At 54.5% G+C, this 16480-nt stretch overlaps 1 protein-coding gene across 13 annotated transcripts in view; it reads right to left on the bottom strand.

The window, feature by feature from the left end:
• Positions 1-3193: 3193 nt before the first annotated feature.
• PDE4B (phosphodiesterase 4B) overlaps positions 3194-16480 on the bottom strand; it is a 144029-nt gene continuing 130742 nt past the window's right edge. For 12 of the 13 annotated variants that reach the window (XM_015291029.4, XM_046944521.1, XM_015291030.4 and 9 more), the window contains 9 exon segments: positions 13129-13222; positions 10855-11033; positions 10512-10610; positions 10055-10219; positions 9712-9811; positions 8923-9077; positions 8712-8834; positions 7518-7700; positions 3194-4951 (listed from right to left, as the gene is read on the bottom strand). In XM_015291029.4, coding sequence (XP_015146515.2) covers positions 4586-4951; positions 7518-7700; positions 8712-8834; positions 8923-9077; positions 9712-9811; positions 10055-10219; positions 10512-10610; positions 10855-11033; positions 13129-13222 — 1464 coding nt within the window. In that variant the 3' untranslated portion in view covers positions 3194-4585. 13 annotated transcript variants of the gene reach the window in all.

Below are 16480 nucleotides of genomic sequence, written 5' to 3'. Positions count from 1 at the left end.
AGCACCGCTCCCTTCTGCTCCGTCAGCTTCACTCCATCCATCCCCACTCTCCCTGTGCACAAAGGGCCGCAGGGCCCCTTCCGTCCCACTGAGCAAAGGGAGCAGCAGGGAGCCAACCCTGGCTGTGCCACTGCCAGGCACACACAGAGCAGTAAGGGCACACAGCACAGCACCCACACAGCACACCGCAACCCACACATCCCAGCACTCACCTTCCCCCACTCCCACCTCCTCTTCCTCCCTGCAGCACAGCAGCTCAGCTCTCCTCTGCTAAGTGGGGCCAAACCTCACAGCTGCAGCCCTGCATCCTAAATACTGCCCCACGCCTCGATGGGGCGCAGCTGTGGCCCCGTGCTCTGGGTTTTTGTTAAAAAGAAGGAATGCTGAAAAAGTCCCTATGCAAAGGGATGGGGAGGGGTTTGTGGGTAGTGCTGCACACCTGTGCTCCCAAAAGCTGCTGGCCCATTTGGGGGCTGTATCACAGAGATCATCAGCCCCTACAGTGTGTTTGGGGTAGGATGGGGCTGAGGTGTGGGACACACAGGAGCCCTCACATCCCACCCTGTGCGTTTCTGGCCCTAGTGCTGTGTGTTGGGGTGGGAAGCAGGGGCTCAGCAGCACCCGAGGCGCTGGGTTTCAACTGGAGAAGCCATGGGAGCAGTGCAGGCTGTGGGCGTTCCAAGGGAACAGTGTGGGCTGAGCTGCTGCTTCCTTGCAGCTGTGAGCAGTGCTGCCGGTGCCCAGGGCAGACCCAGCAGCGCCCCACATGCCCTGGGCTGTTTGCTTGGTTTTTTTGGCTGAAGAATGAGGTTATGGGGGAAAAAAAATGCATTCTTTGAATAACATTGGGAATCTTCTCGCAGCTCCCAGGGTGTGCTGCCAGCCCAAGGGCACGTGCTGGGGGTGGCAGAGGGCTGCAGGCAGGTTCTGTTTGGTGATGGACAGCGAGGGGGCAGCCTGTAAATGCTGCAGGTGGTCGTGCCCTGGGTCAGATGGCACTGCGCCCCGTGCACATTGCCACAGGCAGAGCAAGGCCACCAGCTGCAGTGGGGAGAGCAGGAGCCCTGCAGGGGGCAGGGAGCAGGCAGAGCCATGCAGGGAAATGGCAGTGCAATAGGAAAAAATCAAACGGGTCCCAAAGTGAGCACCCTGGGGATGCAGGCAGCCTGGAGCCGCTGCCTCCAGCTGTGCGGGATCCAGCTGTGTGAGGCTCCAGCTGTGCACGGCCCTGGTTGTGCTCAGGCTCCAGCCAGCCAGGATCCAGCTGTGCATGGCTTTAGCTGCATGGGCATCCAGCTGTGTGTGGCTCCAGCAGTGCTGGCTCCCACTGCACAGATCCCTGCTGTCTGTCCTCATGGCACGTGCCCCATTGTGCGCATCCCTGATGTGTGCGCAGCGCAGTGCAGCGGTTTGGGCTCGGCAGATGGAGCTGTACAGCTGTGCACGGCTGTGTGCACAGAGCAGGCTGAGCTTCGGCTGCTGTGTGGGTGGGGAGATGCAGTGTGGGGAGAGCCCCAGGGTGACACTGCCCACGCTTTGCAAAAATGGGGCCTGAGCAAAATTGGTGACCCCTTCCCTGCCCCACAGAGCAGACCCGAGCTGTAGCTGGATGCGTGCTGAGCTGCGGCAGGATGTGCTCAAAATGTGTCGTGTTGCACCCAAAATGCTGCCAGCAGCCGAGTAGCTCTGCAATAAAGGCACATTTCTGGGGGTGCTCCTGCTGCTGGTGCACAGCGTCAGCCAGCCTGATGTTCTGCAGCTCTGCGTGGGACCTGCACCCCTGTGCCCTGCCATGCAGTGAGCTGTGCTGCACTGCCCAGGCGAGAAATGTACCACTGCTCAGCAGGAGAAACCTGCAGCTTCCTCAAAGCTGTGCTGCTGAAATAGGCACTGTGCTGCACACCCAACCACAACCCCACCTCCAGCCCCAGCTGCATTCCCCGCTTGCACAGTTGCACACAACAGTTGCACACCATGACTACACAGCCAGTTGCACGCTTTCCCGCACCTCAGGGTACGGCTGGGAGCAGGCAGAGCACCATCCCTGCACGTCACCCATGAATGCAGCCAACGCCGTGCATCTGCTGCGTGCCCCATGCTGAAGGAAGCCATAGAGCTGTAGGGGCTAGCAGGAGCCTGGGGCCAGCAGTGTGCAGCCAACACGTGGCCTCATCCTGGAGGAGAGGATGCGGAGTGCCATCACCTGCCTGGGGATTCCCCCCCCCCCCGATGGGGACTGGGGTTGGTTCTGTGGCAGTGCTGCTGGAGCAGAGCAGGGAAGGAGCTGCTGCAGCACGGAGCATCGCGGCTGCGCTCGCAGCACTCGCGGTGACGCCACTGCCAGAAGTGGGTCAGTGGGAAGGGAAAAAATAAACCTGGGGGGGTTGAGAAGGAGGGGAGAGGCAGCACAGAACGCACTGCAGCCCTCCTCCCCCCCCCAGCACTGCTTCGTGTTCCTTAAGCTGTGGCTGTGGGTTTGGAGCTTCGCTGGGCGCATCCGGGGCAGAGGGTAAATTCGGTGGAAAGGAGAAATGGGTATCAGCAGCAGCGGTGGTGCGCGGAGTGCAGCCACAGTATGGGGCACCGCTCCGGGCGATGCTGCAGGGATGAGGGGACAGGATGTGGCCCCGTGCTCGGCTCCGCCGCCCGCTGCCGGCCCGGCCCCACGCAGCAGCAGGGCGTGTTGTTCCTGGAAGACCGCGGGTTGTTTCAATTGCGTTGGGTACGGCCGGGACATGAAAGCCACCGCCGGGCCGCGGTGCGCTGCGGCATCGCCTTCCTGTCTGCAGCGCCTTCCTGGCGCCGCCGCCGCCGGGCAGGGACAGCAGTGAGCGGGGAGCAGCCATCCCATGGGCATCCCCCTGCCCCGTGCCACGTCCCAGCCATCCATGCCATGTCCCAGCCATTCTGTGCCATGTCTCAGCCACCCATGCCACATCCCAGCCATCCCATGCCATGTCCCAGCCATCCATGCCATGTCCCAGCCATCCTGTGCCACATCCCAGCCATCCATGCCATGTCCCAGCCATCCATGCCATGTCCCAGCCATCCATGCCATGTCCCAGCCATCCCGTGCCACATCCCAGCCATCCCATGCCATGTCCCTGCCATCCCACACTGTGTCCCAGCCACCCTGCGCCATACCTGCAGCCCAATCCTCACTGAACAAACAACGCCGTGAGCAGCCCCGGGACAGGGTCATGCATTCATTTATTCACTTCATATAAAAATCTCTTAAGAATGCATCTGAACACAATATATAATACTATAACATACGTCGTGTGAAACTTTTGAAAACAAGAAAATAACCACCTGGAACAATGCAGTGTTCGACAGACATACACACCCATTGATCATGCACAACTGTGCTACTGTCATTAACTAGTTGTCACGAGTTGGACCAGAAGCTCGAAACGTATGTTACAAACCGAGCGGCACCGCTCGCCATGCCCAACGGCGCCGTCGGGAGGAGTTTCACAGCACAATCATTACATCAGTTCACATTTTTGTCATGGAGGTTCACATTGGGTCGCTGGGAGGCTGGGGCAGGACGCGGCCACCTCCGCCCCGTCCCCTGGGTTGCGTATGTCTCTTCAGCTGTGTTCAGGTTTTGTACTTTATGCCATACAAAAGGTTACGAGAAAACAACAGGAAAAAAAAAAACAAAACAAAAAAAAGGAAAAATAAAAGGCAACTCTTATTCCGAGTCTTCTACACCATTAACATCGCCGCCGACAGGCGATGCTAATTCATATAAATTAATAACTTACAAAACATTACAGTATATACATTACGTAATAAATACACTGTTATAAACAGTAATGGAGGTGTTAGAGCTCAAGGCAGTGCGGGAGGAGGAGGACGGTGGGCCTGAACGGAGGGAAGGCGGAACACGAAGGTGTTTGTTTGCGTGCCACTGCGCCGCAGCCGCCCCGGGCAGAGGGGTGGGCAACGTGGGGGCTGAAACGGGGCCTTCAGAGGACTGACTGAAAGTGCCGTAATGCAGAAACGGAGGGAATCCCTTCTCTTAGTCTGGAAAAGTGATTAACCGCGATAAAGTGACAGGTATTGCCCGTGGAAAAAGGAAGACTGCTTCTTGCGACAGGAAGAATCAAAAAGGATCTGTCGGTTCCCGAACACTCGGTGCCGCTGCTTACGCTGAACTCCGTGTATCGAACAGATCTCAGAAAGACAAGAGGGTGTTTACAAAGAAGGCACACAGGTCTGCAGACAGGCGGTGGGGCGGGCAGGTTGGACACGCAGAGTTATGGGTCAGTAGTTTCTATCAGCCCGGCGGGTTGCAGTCCCGGAGCGCACGGAACGGAATCTCCCAGCGGTGTGCGATGGGCCGCCCGCAGCCCCAGCCACGCGGCGCCCGCAGCTCACACGGCCACCCCAGCGTCGCTCACGGCGTTTCCTGAGCCATTGTTCAGCACGAGGTCGGAGCCCTGACTGAGCCCCGTGGACCCGGAGATCCGTTGGCCAATGTCAGGCGCAGGCCTAAGGCCCAGGCTGCAGGCGAGTCCCACCAGACCGCTTGCATGCTCGTTAAGCGTTTCCAATCCACTCACGTGGGTGCAGGGCATTATGTGTCAACGGGAGACGTGTCCTCTGTCACAATTTCTATGTTCGCCTCCCGCTGCACGTCCTCCTCCCCCGGGCTGCCCGCGCACAGCATCTTCGTGCTGCGGAAGTAGCCCATGCTCTCGCCTTCCTTCTCGGGCCCGTCCGAATCCTCCTCCTCCAGGGTCAGCTCGAACTGGAACTTCTCCATCAGGCCGGGGCAGTCCTGGCCCCGCTCCTCCAGTGGGGGTGAGGGGCTCTGCGGGATCATGCTCTGGTACCAGTTCCTGTTGTCCTCCAGAGTGTCCAGGATGTCCTGTGCGTCCGGCTGCACCAGGTCAGCCCACGTCTCCCACAGTGGGTGCACGATGTAGTCGATGAACCCAACCTGCAAAACATGGGAACACACTTAGGGAAGGGAAATGCCCTGAGATGCCTGTCTGAAAAGTTCAAATGATGTCAATGCATGAGTTCATGAGCTAAACGCCTGCCTAGCTGCAAGCTCTCCAAACCACAGATCTGAACAGCAGGACTCCTACACCTGGGGAGGAAAAACAGCACGCATCAGGGTAGGTCAGGGGCTGAGCTGCTGGAAAGGAGCTCTGCAGAGAAGGACCTGGGGGTCCTGGTTGACCAACAGTCGGCCATGAGGCAGCAGTGTGTCCTGGTGGCCAAGAGGACCACTGGGACTGGGGGTGCATTGCCCAGAGCGCGGCCAGCAGGTGAGAGAGGTGGTCCTCCCTTCTGCTCTGCACTGGGGAGGGCACAGCTGGAGCACTGTGCCCAGTGTGGGGCTGCCCAGTTCAGGGCAGAGAGGGAACGGCTGGAGAGCCCAAGATGAAGCTGCCGAACTCCAAGATGAAGCTGTCGCACCGGTCCCAGGCTGAAAGATTCTGAATGTCCCTGTGGGTGCCTCCTCCCGCCCAGTGAATCAACCACTGCTGCGCAGGGGACGGGGCAAGTTACCGCTTCGAAGGCGGAACATCCCCAAGGTCCCTGCATGACATCTAAAGACCATAGCTGGAGATTCCCTTTCCTTTCCCTTCATTTTGGAAAGAGCGCAGGGAGAAGAGGAGGCAGCCCAACAAGTTCTGCTGCTGTACCCAGGCGGGCTGCCCGAGCCCCCAGTGGTGACGTGCCGGGGTGGAAGCGGTGCGGCCGTCAGCCCATCCGCTCGCAGGCGCGTAGGCGCTGAGCTCAATCGTCTTTCAATTGTCTGAGTAAGAGGACGTACGTCCAGGATGGAGAAAACTGAATGGCCATAAAGAGGATTAAAATTCTTCCGTCTTGGCAGAGTGTGTCACTTCTCTCCTCACTGCTGGACGACGTTTCTGCGCAGCAGGAAAATGGCTCTCAGAGGGGCCAGGCTCAACGCGCAGATGTTTGCTTTGGAAATCACACATGCCTCCTTCAGACACAACAGGATGTCAATAGAACCATTAACATTCAATTGTAACATACTGGGGAGGCAGCTTAAACGAAAAGGTGATGAAAATTTCCTGCAGCACGGGAGTTCCGGAGCACTTTTAGAGTGACAAAGATCCCAACCAAGAGCCGATGGCCACCCGGCACCGCCGGGGGGGAGCACAGCTTGGAACTGACCGCCTTGCACACACAGCTCCTATGGCAGAGCAGCTGGCCAGCCTGAACCTAAAGTGTTCTGATGTAAAGAGGAACACCAGAGCTCGGCCGCACTCGCCCGCTGTCTGCCCTTGGGTTCTGTGTTTCACCCCGGGATGGAAATGCTGCTTCCCCCTCTCCTTCTCATCAGTTGGTATTTCGGCAGTGGCCATTTCGTGCAATTCCTTTTGCAGAGCAAAAATGCCATTTTGAAACCTCTGTGAAGCATGTATGTGAACCACAGAATCGACTGGAGCTCACACGCGGAGCACACGGGCATTTTCTGGCCAAGCCCGGCTGAAGGATTCATTTCTTGTTAGGTTAACAAATAAGACACATTTTTCCAACAAAATCACCATGCGGTCCAGTGAATAATTTTGAAACCTAAGACTGGCTTAGCCCAAGAGGACATTTGGAAATAATTACCATCAATTTTGTTACTTATTCAAACTGAAAATCCTTGACGATGGCTTGCTCAAGTCCTTCCAAAACAACAACTGGGACAGCATGATATGAAGGCTGGAGTATGTTCTGGCCAACATAAACCTCCGGCTTTGTTTCTGCCTAACCAGGTGAAACGTTGTGGCTGGTGCTATGCAGGTCAGATCTAAGGTGACTCTGAAATCATCTGAGCTATGAATCAGAACCAGGGATGAACCAGGCGATCTCAAAATACAAGAAAAACCCAAGTTCTTCTTAAGACCTGCACTGATTTAAATATCTACACTTGGACTTCACGATACAGAGACACCGCTGAGCTGAGCTGGGTGATTCATGCACTGCAAAGCTGTTCTACATGAGGCCAAAAGCAACCAAAATTCGGGCTCTGTTGGTATGCTGGGTGAAGCTCCCCTTGGGGCTGCTTGTATCTCTGCCATCAGAGGGACGGGCACTGCCAGACATTTCTAATGTGGGGTGCAGTACCAGTAGGATTAGGAGGTGCTAATTAAGAGCTAGGAAGGAGGCTGTGGGGTGTGAAGACGTAAGAGACCCAAGGAGATCAGGATCACGCTCCTCCAGCCTGGGGAACAAAAGGAGAAGAGCTCACTCTGGAAACTGGGACACAAACAGGGCAAGATAAGCACTGGGACACAAACAGGGCAAGATAAGCACATGTGTGGGGTGTGGGGACGCCAAGGAGTGGGCAGGGAGCCCACGGCCTGGCTGCGGGGCTGTAGGACCTCCAGGCACAGCTGGGCAGCAGGGTCAATCAGAACCAACCCTCCAAACAGCCGTCCCTTTGCCTAGTTGTGTTAGAGAAAGCAGATGAGCTCTGTCTCTGCTTTAAAAACACGAGCTGAGGCAATACTGACGTGTGGCTCCGGGCCAATTACCTGTGATTTTTCCACCGACGCTGTGTGTTTGTCGCACATGGGGCTGATTTCCATCCCCCTCTCCCTCTCTTTGTCTCCCTGCTGGAAGAACTCCTCCATGATTCTGTCCGTCCACTGCCGGTACAGCTCCAGGGACTTTGTGGGATTACTCAAGTCTGCACAATGTACCATGTTTCGGAGAACCTGCAATTACATTCATCAGAAAACTCATAAAATCCAACGGAAAAAGAGGACGGCTTCAAGCTGTATCTGCTTGCTCAATTCAGCACATTTAACCACGAAGCTCTTTGATTATGCAACTTGGTATAGAAATGTTAGCACCCTCCGATCGCTGTGCCGGGGAGCTGCAGCTGTGCAGCGCGCTCAGCGTGTTCCAGATGTCTCAGAACTTACACCGGCTGCAGCAGCAGCAGCAACGCTGGTGACATCACAGAGGTTTGTTTTTGAATGCAGGTGCTTCCCGCCATTCAAAGGGTATTTTCAAGCTCTCATATGGTTAAATGCTGCTGCTTTAGTCAATGAGTAACATCCCTTCCATGCACACAGCCGGGTGCCTGACTAACCGCGGCCACGGGGACTCAGTGCGGGGAGCTGCTCTAACATCAGCAGAAATGTGAGAGGGTTTTCCTGCTCTAAGCTGGCCAGCAAAGCGGGGAGACAGCAATGTACCTCATCCCACACGTAAACCACATAACCCCTCCCAGAGCTGCTTTGTCGTGTCTGTAAGGTGAGGATTAGACTCTGGAGAGAGCAGTACGCATCATTAACTTCAACCCGGCGTAAGAGCTGCTTTAGCTATGGGGTTACAAACTGAGCTCCTGCAACTGTGCTATACTTCTTTGCTAGGATAAAGGAAGGGGAGAAAGCAGCAAGGAAATTCACAAGCCCTCAAACGCTCAGCCGTATAGATCAACCTCAGAGGGACAAGTGTGCTTGCAGCTGCTTGCTCCAAGAGTTTAACAGGTAATCCCTACCACCTAAAAGACACGAGATGCCCCCATACCCATCTGCTTGTGGTGCAGAGCACAAGAAATCAGGAGGCCTACAGCTCCTGCATGACGGCTGAAAATCTGTGTCAGCCTCTTTGCTATATCTAGACCATCTGGAAACAACAGCAAGAACAGGAACGTGGTTTCTTTGGTACTGAACAAGACAGGCAAGGTGCTGCTGTCCTGCAGGAGCTCTGCGCTGTACCTGTATCCTGTCCGTGTAGTTGTCCAGCAGGAGGACTCCTGAGCTGGTCACCTTCTTAGTTTCCACCATCGTCTTCAGATCCGCCAGCAGGCTCATGTGCTTGGACATATCTGTTGCCAATACCTTTATGGAAGAGAAAACACAACCTCAGCGAGGGCGGACAGGTGGAGAAGCCAGTATGTGAAGAGCAGCAGCGCGCCAGGGGCCCTACCATGTCAATCACCATCTTCCTGAGCGTCTGCCGCTGCTTCTTGGTCAGGTTCTGGAAGATGTCGCAGTGCTCCTCCTGCAGCAGTTTGAAGCCCACTGCCAGGTGGTGGTTCTCCAGGACAGACTCGTCGTTGTACATCAGCGCCAGCTCGGAATCTACCAAAGCAACACAAACATGGGGCTCAGTGCATGCAGTGTGGGACTCCCACGGCGAGCACGGGGCGCTGCAATGTTTGCCTGCGTGCAACAAATGGAAAACTTTCCTTTTTTGTACCACATAATCTGAAAGCATGTAGCTCTGAGCACGTGTGTACAGAACACCAACAGCCCTAGTGAGCCAAACAGCATCCAGCTGACTTAGTTACAGGCTTTGGAAGCACTGACAGCAGAAAGCATGGGTCCCGCACACATGCTTTCCAAAAAAGAACAATGCCCATCCTCTGGAACCACAACACATGCTTAGCCTGTTGCAGAATGCAACGGGAACCACAATATTTAGCTCTATTGTTGTCAATAGCAACAGCATTACTAATCTTCTGTTAATGATGAAATTTGGAAGATTTATTATGCCTTATCAAGTGATAACCACAAGACTCGAGGCCACTTTGCAAACTGTACTACAAGGGCTTCCTTTGTTTTGATAGGAATTTGACTTGTATTGTCGCTCCATCGCAATTGCTTTGAGAAAGCACCGTGGTCTGAAAAGTCACAGTTCGGCCCTTTTGCAGTAATGGAAAACGTACTCTGAGTTTGCAGATGAAACCGTGATTGCATTTGAAGCAAAACTCACTTGTGTTAATCAGAAACTGGTTGGAGACACCGGGGTGATCCACGTCGTGAATTGCGGCTGCAAAAATTGCAGCGAGGATTTCCAAGTCGGTGAAGACGGCCTGGGGAGGAAATGGGGACCTGTGAGAGAAGTCCGTCACCGCTTCGGGATGCCCATTGACAGAAAAACACCCTCTCTGCTTTCTGAATTACTTTTAGGAGGACGAGGCTTGCGTAAGTATGGCATTTGCTCAGAAGAGAAGCTGACCTGCAAGCACGTGCTCCTTAAGACGAATCAGAGATTACAGATAGAGCTGCAGCTGAAATACTGCCGTGCACAGAGCTCAGATCAAAGCAGTACTCACGTCCAGTGCAGGGGTGGAGAGGAGAACGTGGGTGGACTGGGCGACATCAGCTGCATGCAGGCTGTTGTGGTACGCCACGTCTGAATGGTAGTGGTCTTCCAACGTCATCATGTATGTTACAAAGGTGTCCGATGAGATCTTGAATGTCTTCAGTAGATCTCGCTCCTGCGTAAGAGATGTCAAAAGTATCTTAGAATCATAGAATCATAGAATGGCCTGGGTTGAAAAGGACCACAATGACCACCCAGTTCCAACCCCCTGCTATGTGCAGGGTCGCCAACCAGCAGCCCAGGCTGCCCAGAACCACATCCAGCCTGGCCTTGAATGCCTCCAGGGATGGGGCATCCACAGCCTCCTTGGGCAACCCGTGCATAGGGATGTCACAGTGCACAAGGTGGTGTAATGGAGAGCCACCAGGTATTAAACCAGTGCTGTGAAAGGACAGAAAACCACGCACCTGAAATATGGCGTACATGATGCAGGTGAGCGGCCTGTTGTGGGAATACCTGGCAACGTTAAATATGTTCAGACCCCACTTATTCAGATCTTCCAGCTCCTTTGGAAAAGACACAAAGAAAACAGTTAAAACGTTTCTCGAGATGTGTCTGTATGCATCCCTCCCTTCAAGGCTTTTGTGTTTTCCTGTCTGCAGTACTCAAGCCAATTCACAAGCACCAGTAATTACTGCAGGACAGGAACACAGGGCAGCTGTGAAGTGCTGATGTCAGAGCACCTGTACGAGGAGGCCACGTGCTCTGAGATCACACCAATTCTCCACGAACCACATCAATCTGATGTACCTTGGCCAGATGGTCTTCCTTTTCTGTCTTCACACCAAACCGCGAGATGCTGGTATTATTTAAGCTGGAACTATGCATTAATTTTTTCACTCCGCTGATCTGGGTCATGAGCTGCTGCTTTTTCTTCTTCTCTCTGTCTTTCTGTGTGGGAGAAGGAATCTCCACATCATTCTGCTTGTCTGCAACAAAGAGAGGTGAAAGAAATCAGCATCATTTGCAGGAACACTGTGTGAGCACTCAGCGCAGCCCCTCACGTCAACCCTTACTTTGGTCATTAATACAGAATCATAGCATCAGAGCATCATTAAGGTTGGAAAAGCCCTCTGAGCTCCCCAAGCCCACCCCCAGCCCACCCCATGCCCACTGCCCACGTCCCTCAGTGCCACATCCCCATGGCTCTGAACACCCCCAGGGATGTGACCCCCACCCTTGTGCAGCTGTGCAGTGCTGACTGCTCTTTGGAGAAGAGATTTCTCCTGAAGTCCAAGCTGACCCTCCCCTGCAACTCTGTGAATTCGGAGGAGAATCCTTTTGATGTATACAACATCCTTATAAGCAGTGCAGGAGAGAATCTGAGGAGCACAGACTAGGGAAAATCCTTATAGAAAGACACAGCTACACTGTATGCTGCTATTCAGTGCTCGGTGCAAAGCAACACTTAGGAAAATAGGGTAATTACCCTTAAACCTTTAATTAGTGTTTCCATAATGCCTCAAGGTTAGCAGGTCATGTTCACAGCCCATCAAAGGGCACATGTGGATTTCTGTGCCTGAGGCACTGTTCTGCAGAGGCTGAGCTCCTGCTCATGCCCACAGTGGGGCCCAGTGACAAACCCAACCTCTCACACCCTTGGCCAAGTGACGGCGGTGGGGCTGCCCCACTGCTGCCTTCCTGAGCACATTTGATGAAGCCAAGGGACTGAACAGAGATATGCCATCTGGTTTTAGCATCCATGAGCCATCCCCATTTCACAAACGCTGTTTGGATACATTTCCAAGGTCTCTTCCAACCCAAGCCTTTCTGTGATTCTATGATTTCTCCTTTTTGGTTCAACCTCTTCTACGCTGTGCATTCCTTCTATTTTTAAGCCAAGTTTTATGGGGAAAAAAAACCCAGCAAACTCATAAAAAAGTGACAGCACAACTTCCTAAAAGAGCTTAAGATCCTTTTGAAAGCTCTGATAGTTTCTCTCCAAGGGCCCCATTAGCATGGGGGTACGCGTGCTGTGTGGGTGTGATATCAGGTCCAGCCTCAGGCTGCACTGGGTGTTTCTGCAGCAGCACATCTGGGAGTAGCCTGCTGCTGGCAGTGAGGCTGCCCTGCTTTTCTTCCCTGTATTAATTCCTGCTCTGGATGTCACCATTAAGCTGAGCGATAGCACAGGGGCAGTGGATTCCCACAAAGCAGCTCCAGACTCTTACATGGATTATTCATGATGCGATGCGCCCTAAATGCACGCGGCAGTTCCAGTTGCAACTGGCTATTGGAATCACTTTAAAATCCCTTAATGGAAATAATGGTGTGTCATAGAGGGAAGGCGTTCTGGGCCACAATGACCACGGGGCGTGAGCTCCCTGAGCACGTGGGCACAGCGTTCAGGCCAGTGGAACTGGGTGCTTGGTGGGGGGTGCCCAGTATCAAGCTGCTGCTTAAGAGCAACTGAGCACCTATTTAGGAGTTGTTTGAAACCACAGTAAGCTGTATTTTTTGTAAGAGATGGGCTTTGTAAACACAGAGGAAGTAAACACTTCTCAGAACACTTCAGTGTTGAATTCACTCGTGTTGGCCGTCCTGGAAGCTCCTACAAAAGGAACGTCACGCAGAACGCTGTGAGTATCTCTGAGGCTGGGCTCAGATTTCCAGTGCAAAATGAGCACGTAAGCACACAGTAATAAAGCTCCTGGGTTGACCTTGCCCGCCCGAGCCCCGGGCTCTGAGGGGGAGATGCAGTTTTATGAGGCAGAAGGTGCAAAGATGAGTGAGTGCAGCTGGGCTCGGGTGGCTTTGTCCTTCACGTAAGGTCAACACATAAAGCAAACATTGCACAACGCAGCCGACAGCAGCTCGGTTCAGCCCAACCAGAGAGATCTTTCCATTCGGAAAGGGAATCCCTCTGTGCAGAGCGCCAGGCAAGCGCCGCATCCTTCTCCTCCCCGTCTCCGTTTGCAAAGCAGAAAATCAAAGCCTTCCAGTAACGCTGCGTGCTGAGATGTGGCTGTGAAAGGAGGCAGAGGGGGGGGCTGCCCTAAGGGCCACAGCCCAGGCATTGCTTACCCAGGAAGGTGTTGGAGATGTACTCGGACACCTGGTTGCCGGAGCGGCTCATCTCGGAGAGGTGCGTCAGCTCGCGGTTCAGCATCCTCTTGAACTGGAGGGTGGGAGAAACACACACATAGAAATGGAATTTTTCTGAATGCTTTCACACGGCTTCAATTCTACAGCAAGCAAACGGACGAGCAAGAGGTGAAAAATAAAATTACAGAGAGATACGAAACAGAATCAGAGCCATTCAGCTTCACCGAGATACCCCGCGGCACCAGTGCAGCTACGTACTTCTGCTCAGTATGCAAAAACTGCAACACGAATTTCCCCCACAGACAGACATTATTTTCACTGCCAGAAACGAGACGCCTCAAGTAACCCCTCCGAGAGACCCAAGGCTGGAAGCGGATTCTATTTCCACCTCCTTTTGTTCTCAGCTCCATTACGTAAGTTTGCTCCATTCTGAGATGCGGCTGCATGTGTTCCAAAGAGAAAAGCAAAGATGCCACAGATCTCAGGTCTGCCTGCATCACTGCAGCGAGGCGCAGCGCTCACCCAGCTGCACCCATAAACTGCTCTCCATTTGCTAATTGCACGCTTTGGTCGCAGCATCATTTTAGCCTGCAGAGGTGAATTCCCAAAGGGGGGAAGCAACTCGCATCCACGTCCGCCGCATGCACCGCACACACACACCGCGTGGGAATAACCATTCAAACAGCCCCATTCCCTCCCAGGGGCTTCACCTGCAGAACGCGGCACAAAAACAGGCACCGAGGACCCGGCAGGATCCAACCCACCTTAATGTAACCCCAAGACACGGACAACAAAGCGTTGGCTTCAGGCATTTTGGAACACCCCGCGCCGCAGCCCTCGCTCAGGTCCTTATGGAGACGTCACGGCGAGAGGGGAGCGCCGGCAGCCGGCAGCAGTCAGCGGGCACTGAGCCTCCGCAGCCCCCAGCGCCCGGAACGCGGTGAACGCCGCACGCCGACGGAGCCCAGCCCGGCACCGCATCTCTGCAGCGTGGGTGGGTTCTTTGCAGAGAATCCCAACCGCGGGGCTGCTCGGGGAGGCGGCGGCGAATCCCGGCGCGTGCGGCGAGGCCGTGTGCCGCGGTGGGCGATCGCCGATGGCGGGGGGAGGTGGATGGGTGGCCCCGGGGGGGCGGAGGGGGGGCCCTGCGCAGCCCACGGCCCCACGGTGCGGCCCCACAGCCATCTTTGGGAGGAGGGTAAGATGGAGGAAGCGGTGCGCGCTGAAGCGAGGCGCAGCACGCAGCCCTCTCCTCTCCGTTCCGCTTTCTGTGCTTTTTTTCCCCCCCATCTTCATTGCAGAGGGCTGCCAGGCGAGCATTCGGAGGGGATTTTCAAAGCCTGGACACCATGCATGTGATTGCTGTTTTTTCCGTGCGTGGTAAAGAAGCAAAATGCAGCAGTGCAGCAAAATGCGCCTTTACAAACCGGGAGCACTTCTCAACGTGGAAACACAAACTAGAGATAACCCGGTATCTGCAATCACATTGTGCAATCACAACACAAGATTTTAATACATCCTCTCACTAGGACTCCTTCCCAACCCAAATCCTGTGATTTATCATTACGCTGCTATGATGAATCCAACATGGGCACTGTGCTGCAGCCCCGCTGCTGCTGCCTGATACAGATCCCAGCATGGCATCCCTGATGGCAGAAACGTCACTGCCCATCACAGAGCTGCAGGAAGGACCTTCTTCACTTTTTGCCCTGAGCCACAGCAGCTGGGGGTGATTCTGGCACACGCCAGCACCCAGGCTGCCTTCTGATCTGAAAAAAACAAAGCACTGCTTGCATTCTGAGCTGTGCTTTCCTCGTTAAATACAGCCGCTAAATGCAGCATGGCCAGCGCTCAGGTTTGCATCCTACAGTGTCCACAGCACCATCTGGATAGGATTCCTGCATTGCACAAGCTTTCCTTGGCAATAACAATAAATAGATGGGAGTTGTGCTGAGGTAACACAGCCCCGACCCCAAGCATCCAACTCTTGTTGACCAAAGATCCCCAAGCTTCCATCTCTTGTTGATTATCTTCTCCATAACTCCATGATGGGGTCAGGGAGGTCCTCCTCCTGTCCCTCCAGTGCACGAGGACAGCGATGAGCAGTCGATGCCACCTTCCATTTGCTGCCCACACAGACCCAGGGTGGGCAAAACTCACAAAAATGGGGTGGGACGGTGCTGCTGGGACATGGGGGAGATCTGAGCCTGCTGTTCCCCCAGTGAAATATGGTTAGGGTCACAAGCCCAGCCAGCCATGTGCCCACACCGATGGCAAGCACGTGTTGAAGGACTCACAGAACCACACAGCCATAGAACGGTGAGGTTGGAAAGGACCTTCATGCCCATCCAGTTCCACCCCGCCAAGGGCTGGGTGCCTCCACCAGCTCAGGCTGCCCAGCAGAGTTGCAACAGTTGGGTTTTCCATGCAATCACCTCTGTGCTTTGCAGGGCTTGGTGCAATTTGCCACCTGAGAGATGTGGGCACGCAAAAGCAGGATTTACTTAAAAACATGAAAAACTGCACGCACAGATTGATGTCATGTGCAAACCTCCACACCAATTCCTTGTTAAATCAATCTGGCTGCAAAGAGCAGGTTGTCTGCACTGACGGATGCCAACTGCTCTGCCACAGAGCAAGCAGCAGCCTCACTTCTTTGGGAGTGAATCTAGCACGCTTGGAGAGCTCGGGCACGGCTGCAGAACACGCTCCAGCATGCACCTGCACAGGGAGGGGATGTGCAGCTGGTCAGGGCCTGGGGCTCCCTTCCATTTAGGGACGTGGTCGGTGGGCGCGGTGGGGATAGGCTGGTGGTTGGACCTGGTGATCATAGAGGTCTTTTCCAACCTTAGTGATTCTGTGATCCCGTGATTCCCTCTGTCCCAGCTCTGACCACACACACGGTACTTGCACCGTTAAGTGGAATAAACCCCAACCCAGTGGGCACCACACACCCATGGGCACGCCTGCCCCGACGCTGGGTGACAGAGGTGGAGCCAACTGCAGGGTTGTGTGAGAAAACGCCATCCTCCTGCAGGCAGTTTTCCTGTTCCACATGCTCTGAAGTAACAGCAGGAGCCATCTGAACCAAATTAGGCCTCCAGAAATTGGATCATCCTTTGATTATAGCAGCGGCCATTCTTCAGCAGCTGTCTCCAGCTTCCCACTGCTGTGCGTGGGGGAACGTCCCCGGCGACGGCTCCAGAAAGTCGGGCAGAGTCCCACAGATGCACACCCAGTCTGAGCCCCACCGTGCAGCCCCAGCAGCAGCCCTGCTGTTACATGTGGCCCTGCATCCCTCGGAGCACAGCACAGCAGTGCTGCCGGTGCT

Source organism: Gallus gallus, chromosome 8 (genome assembly GCF_016699485.2).
Source record: "Gallus gallus isolate bGalGal1 chromosome 8, bGalGal1.mat.broiler.GRCg7b, whole genome shotgun sequence".
Classification (NCBI taxonomy): Eukaryota; Metazoa; Chordata; class Aves; order Galliformes; family Phasianidae; genus Gallus; species Gallus gallus.
The sequence above is the reverse complement of the archived record's forward strand: the minus strand, read 5'-3'. Positions and strand labels throughout refer to the sequence as shown.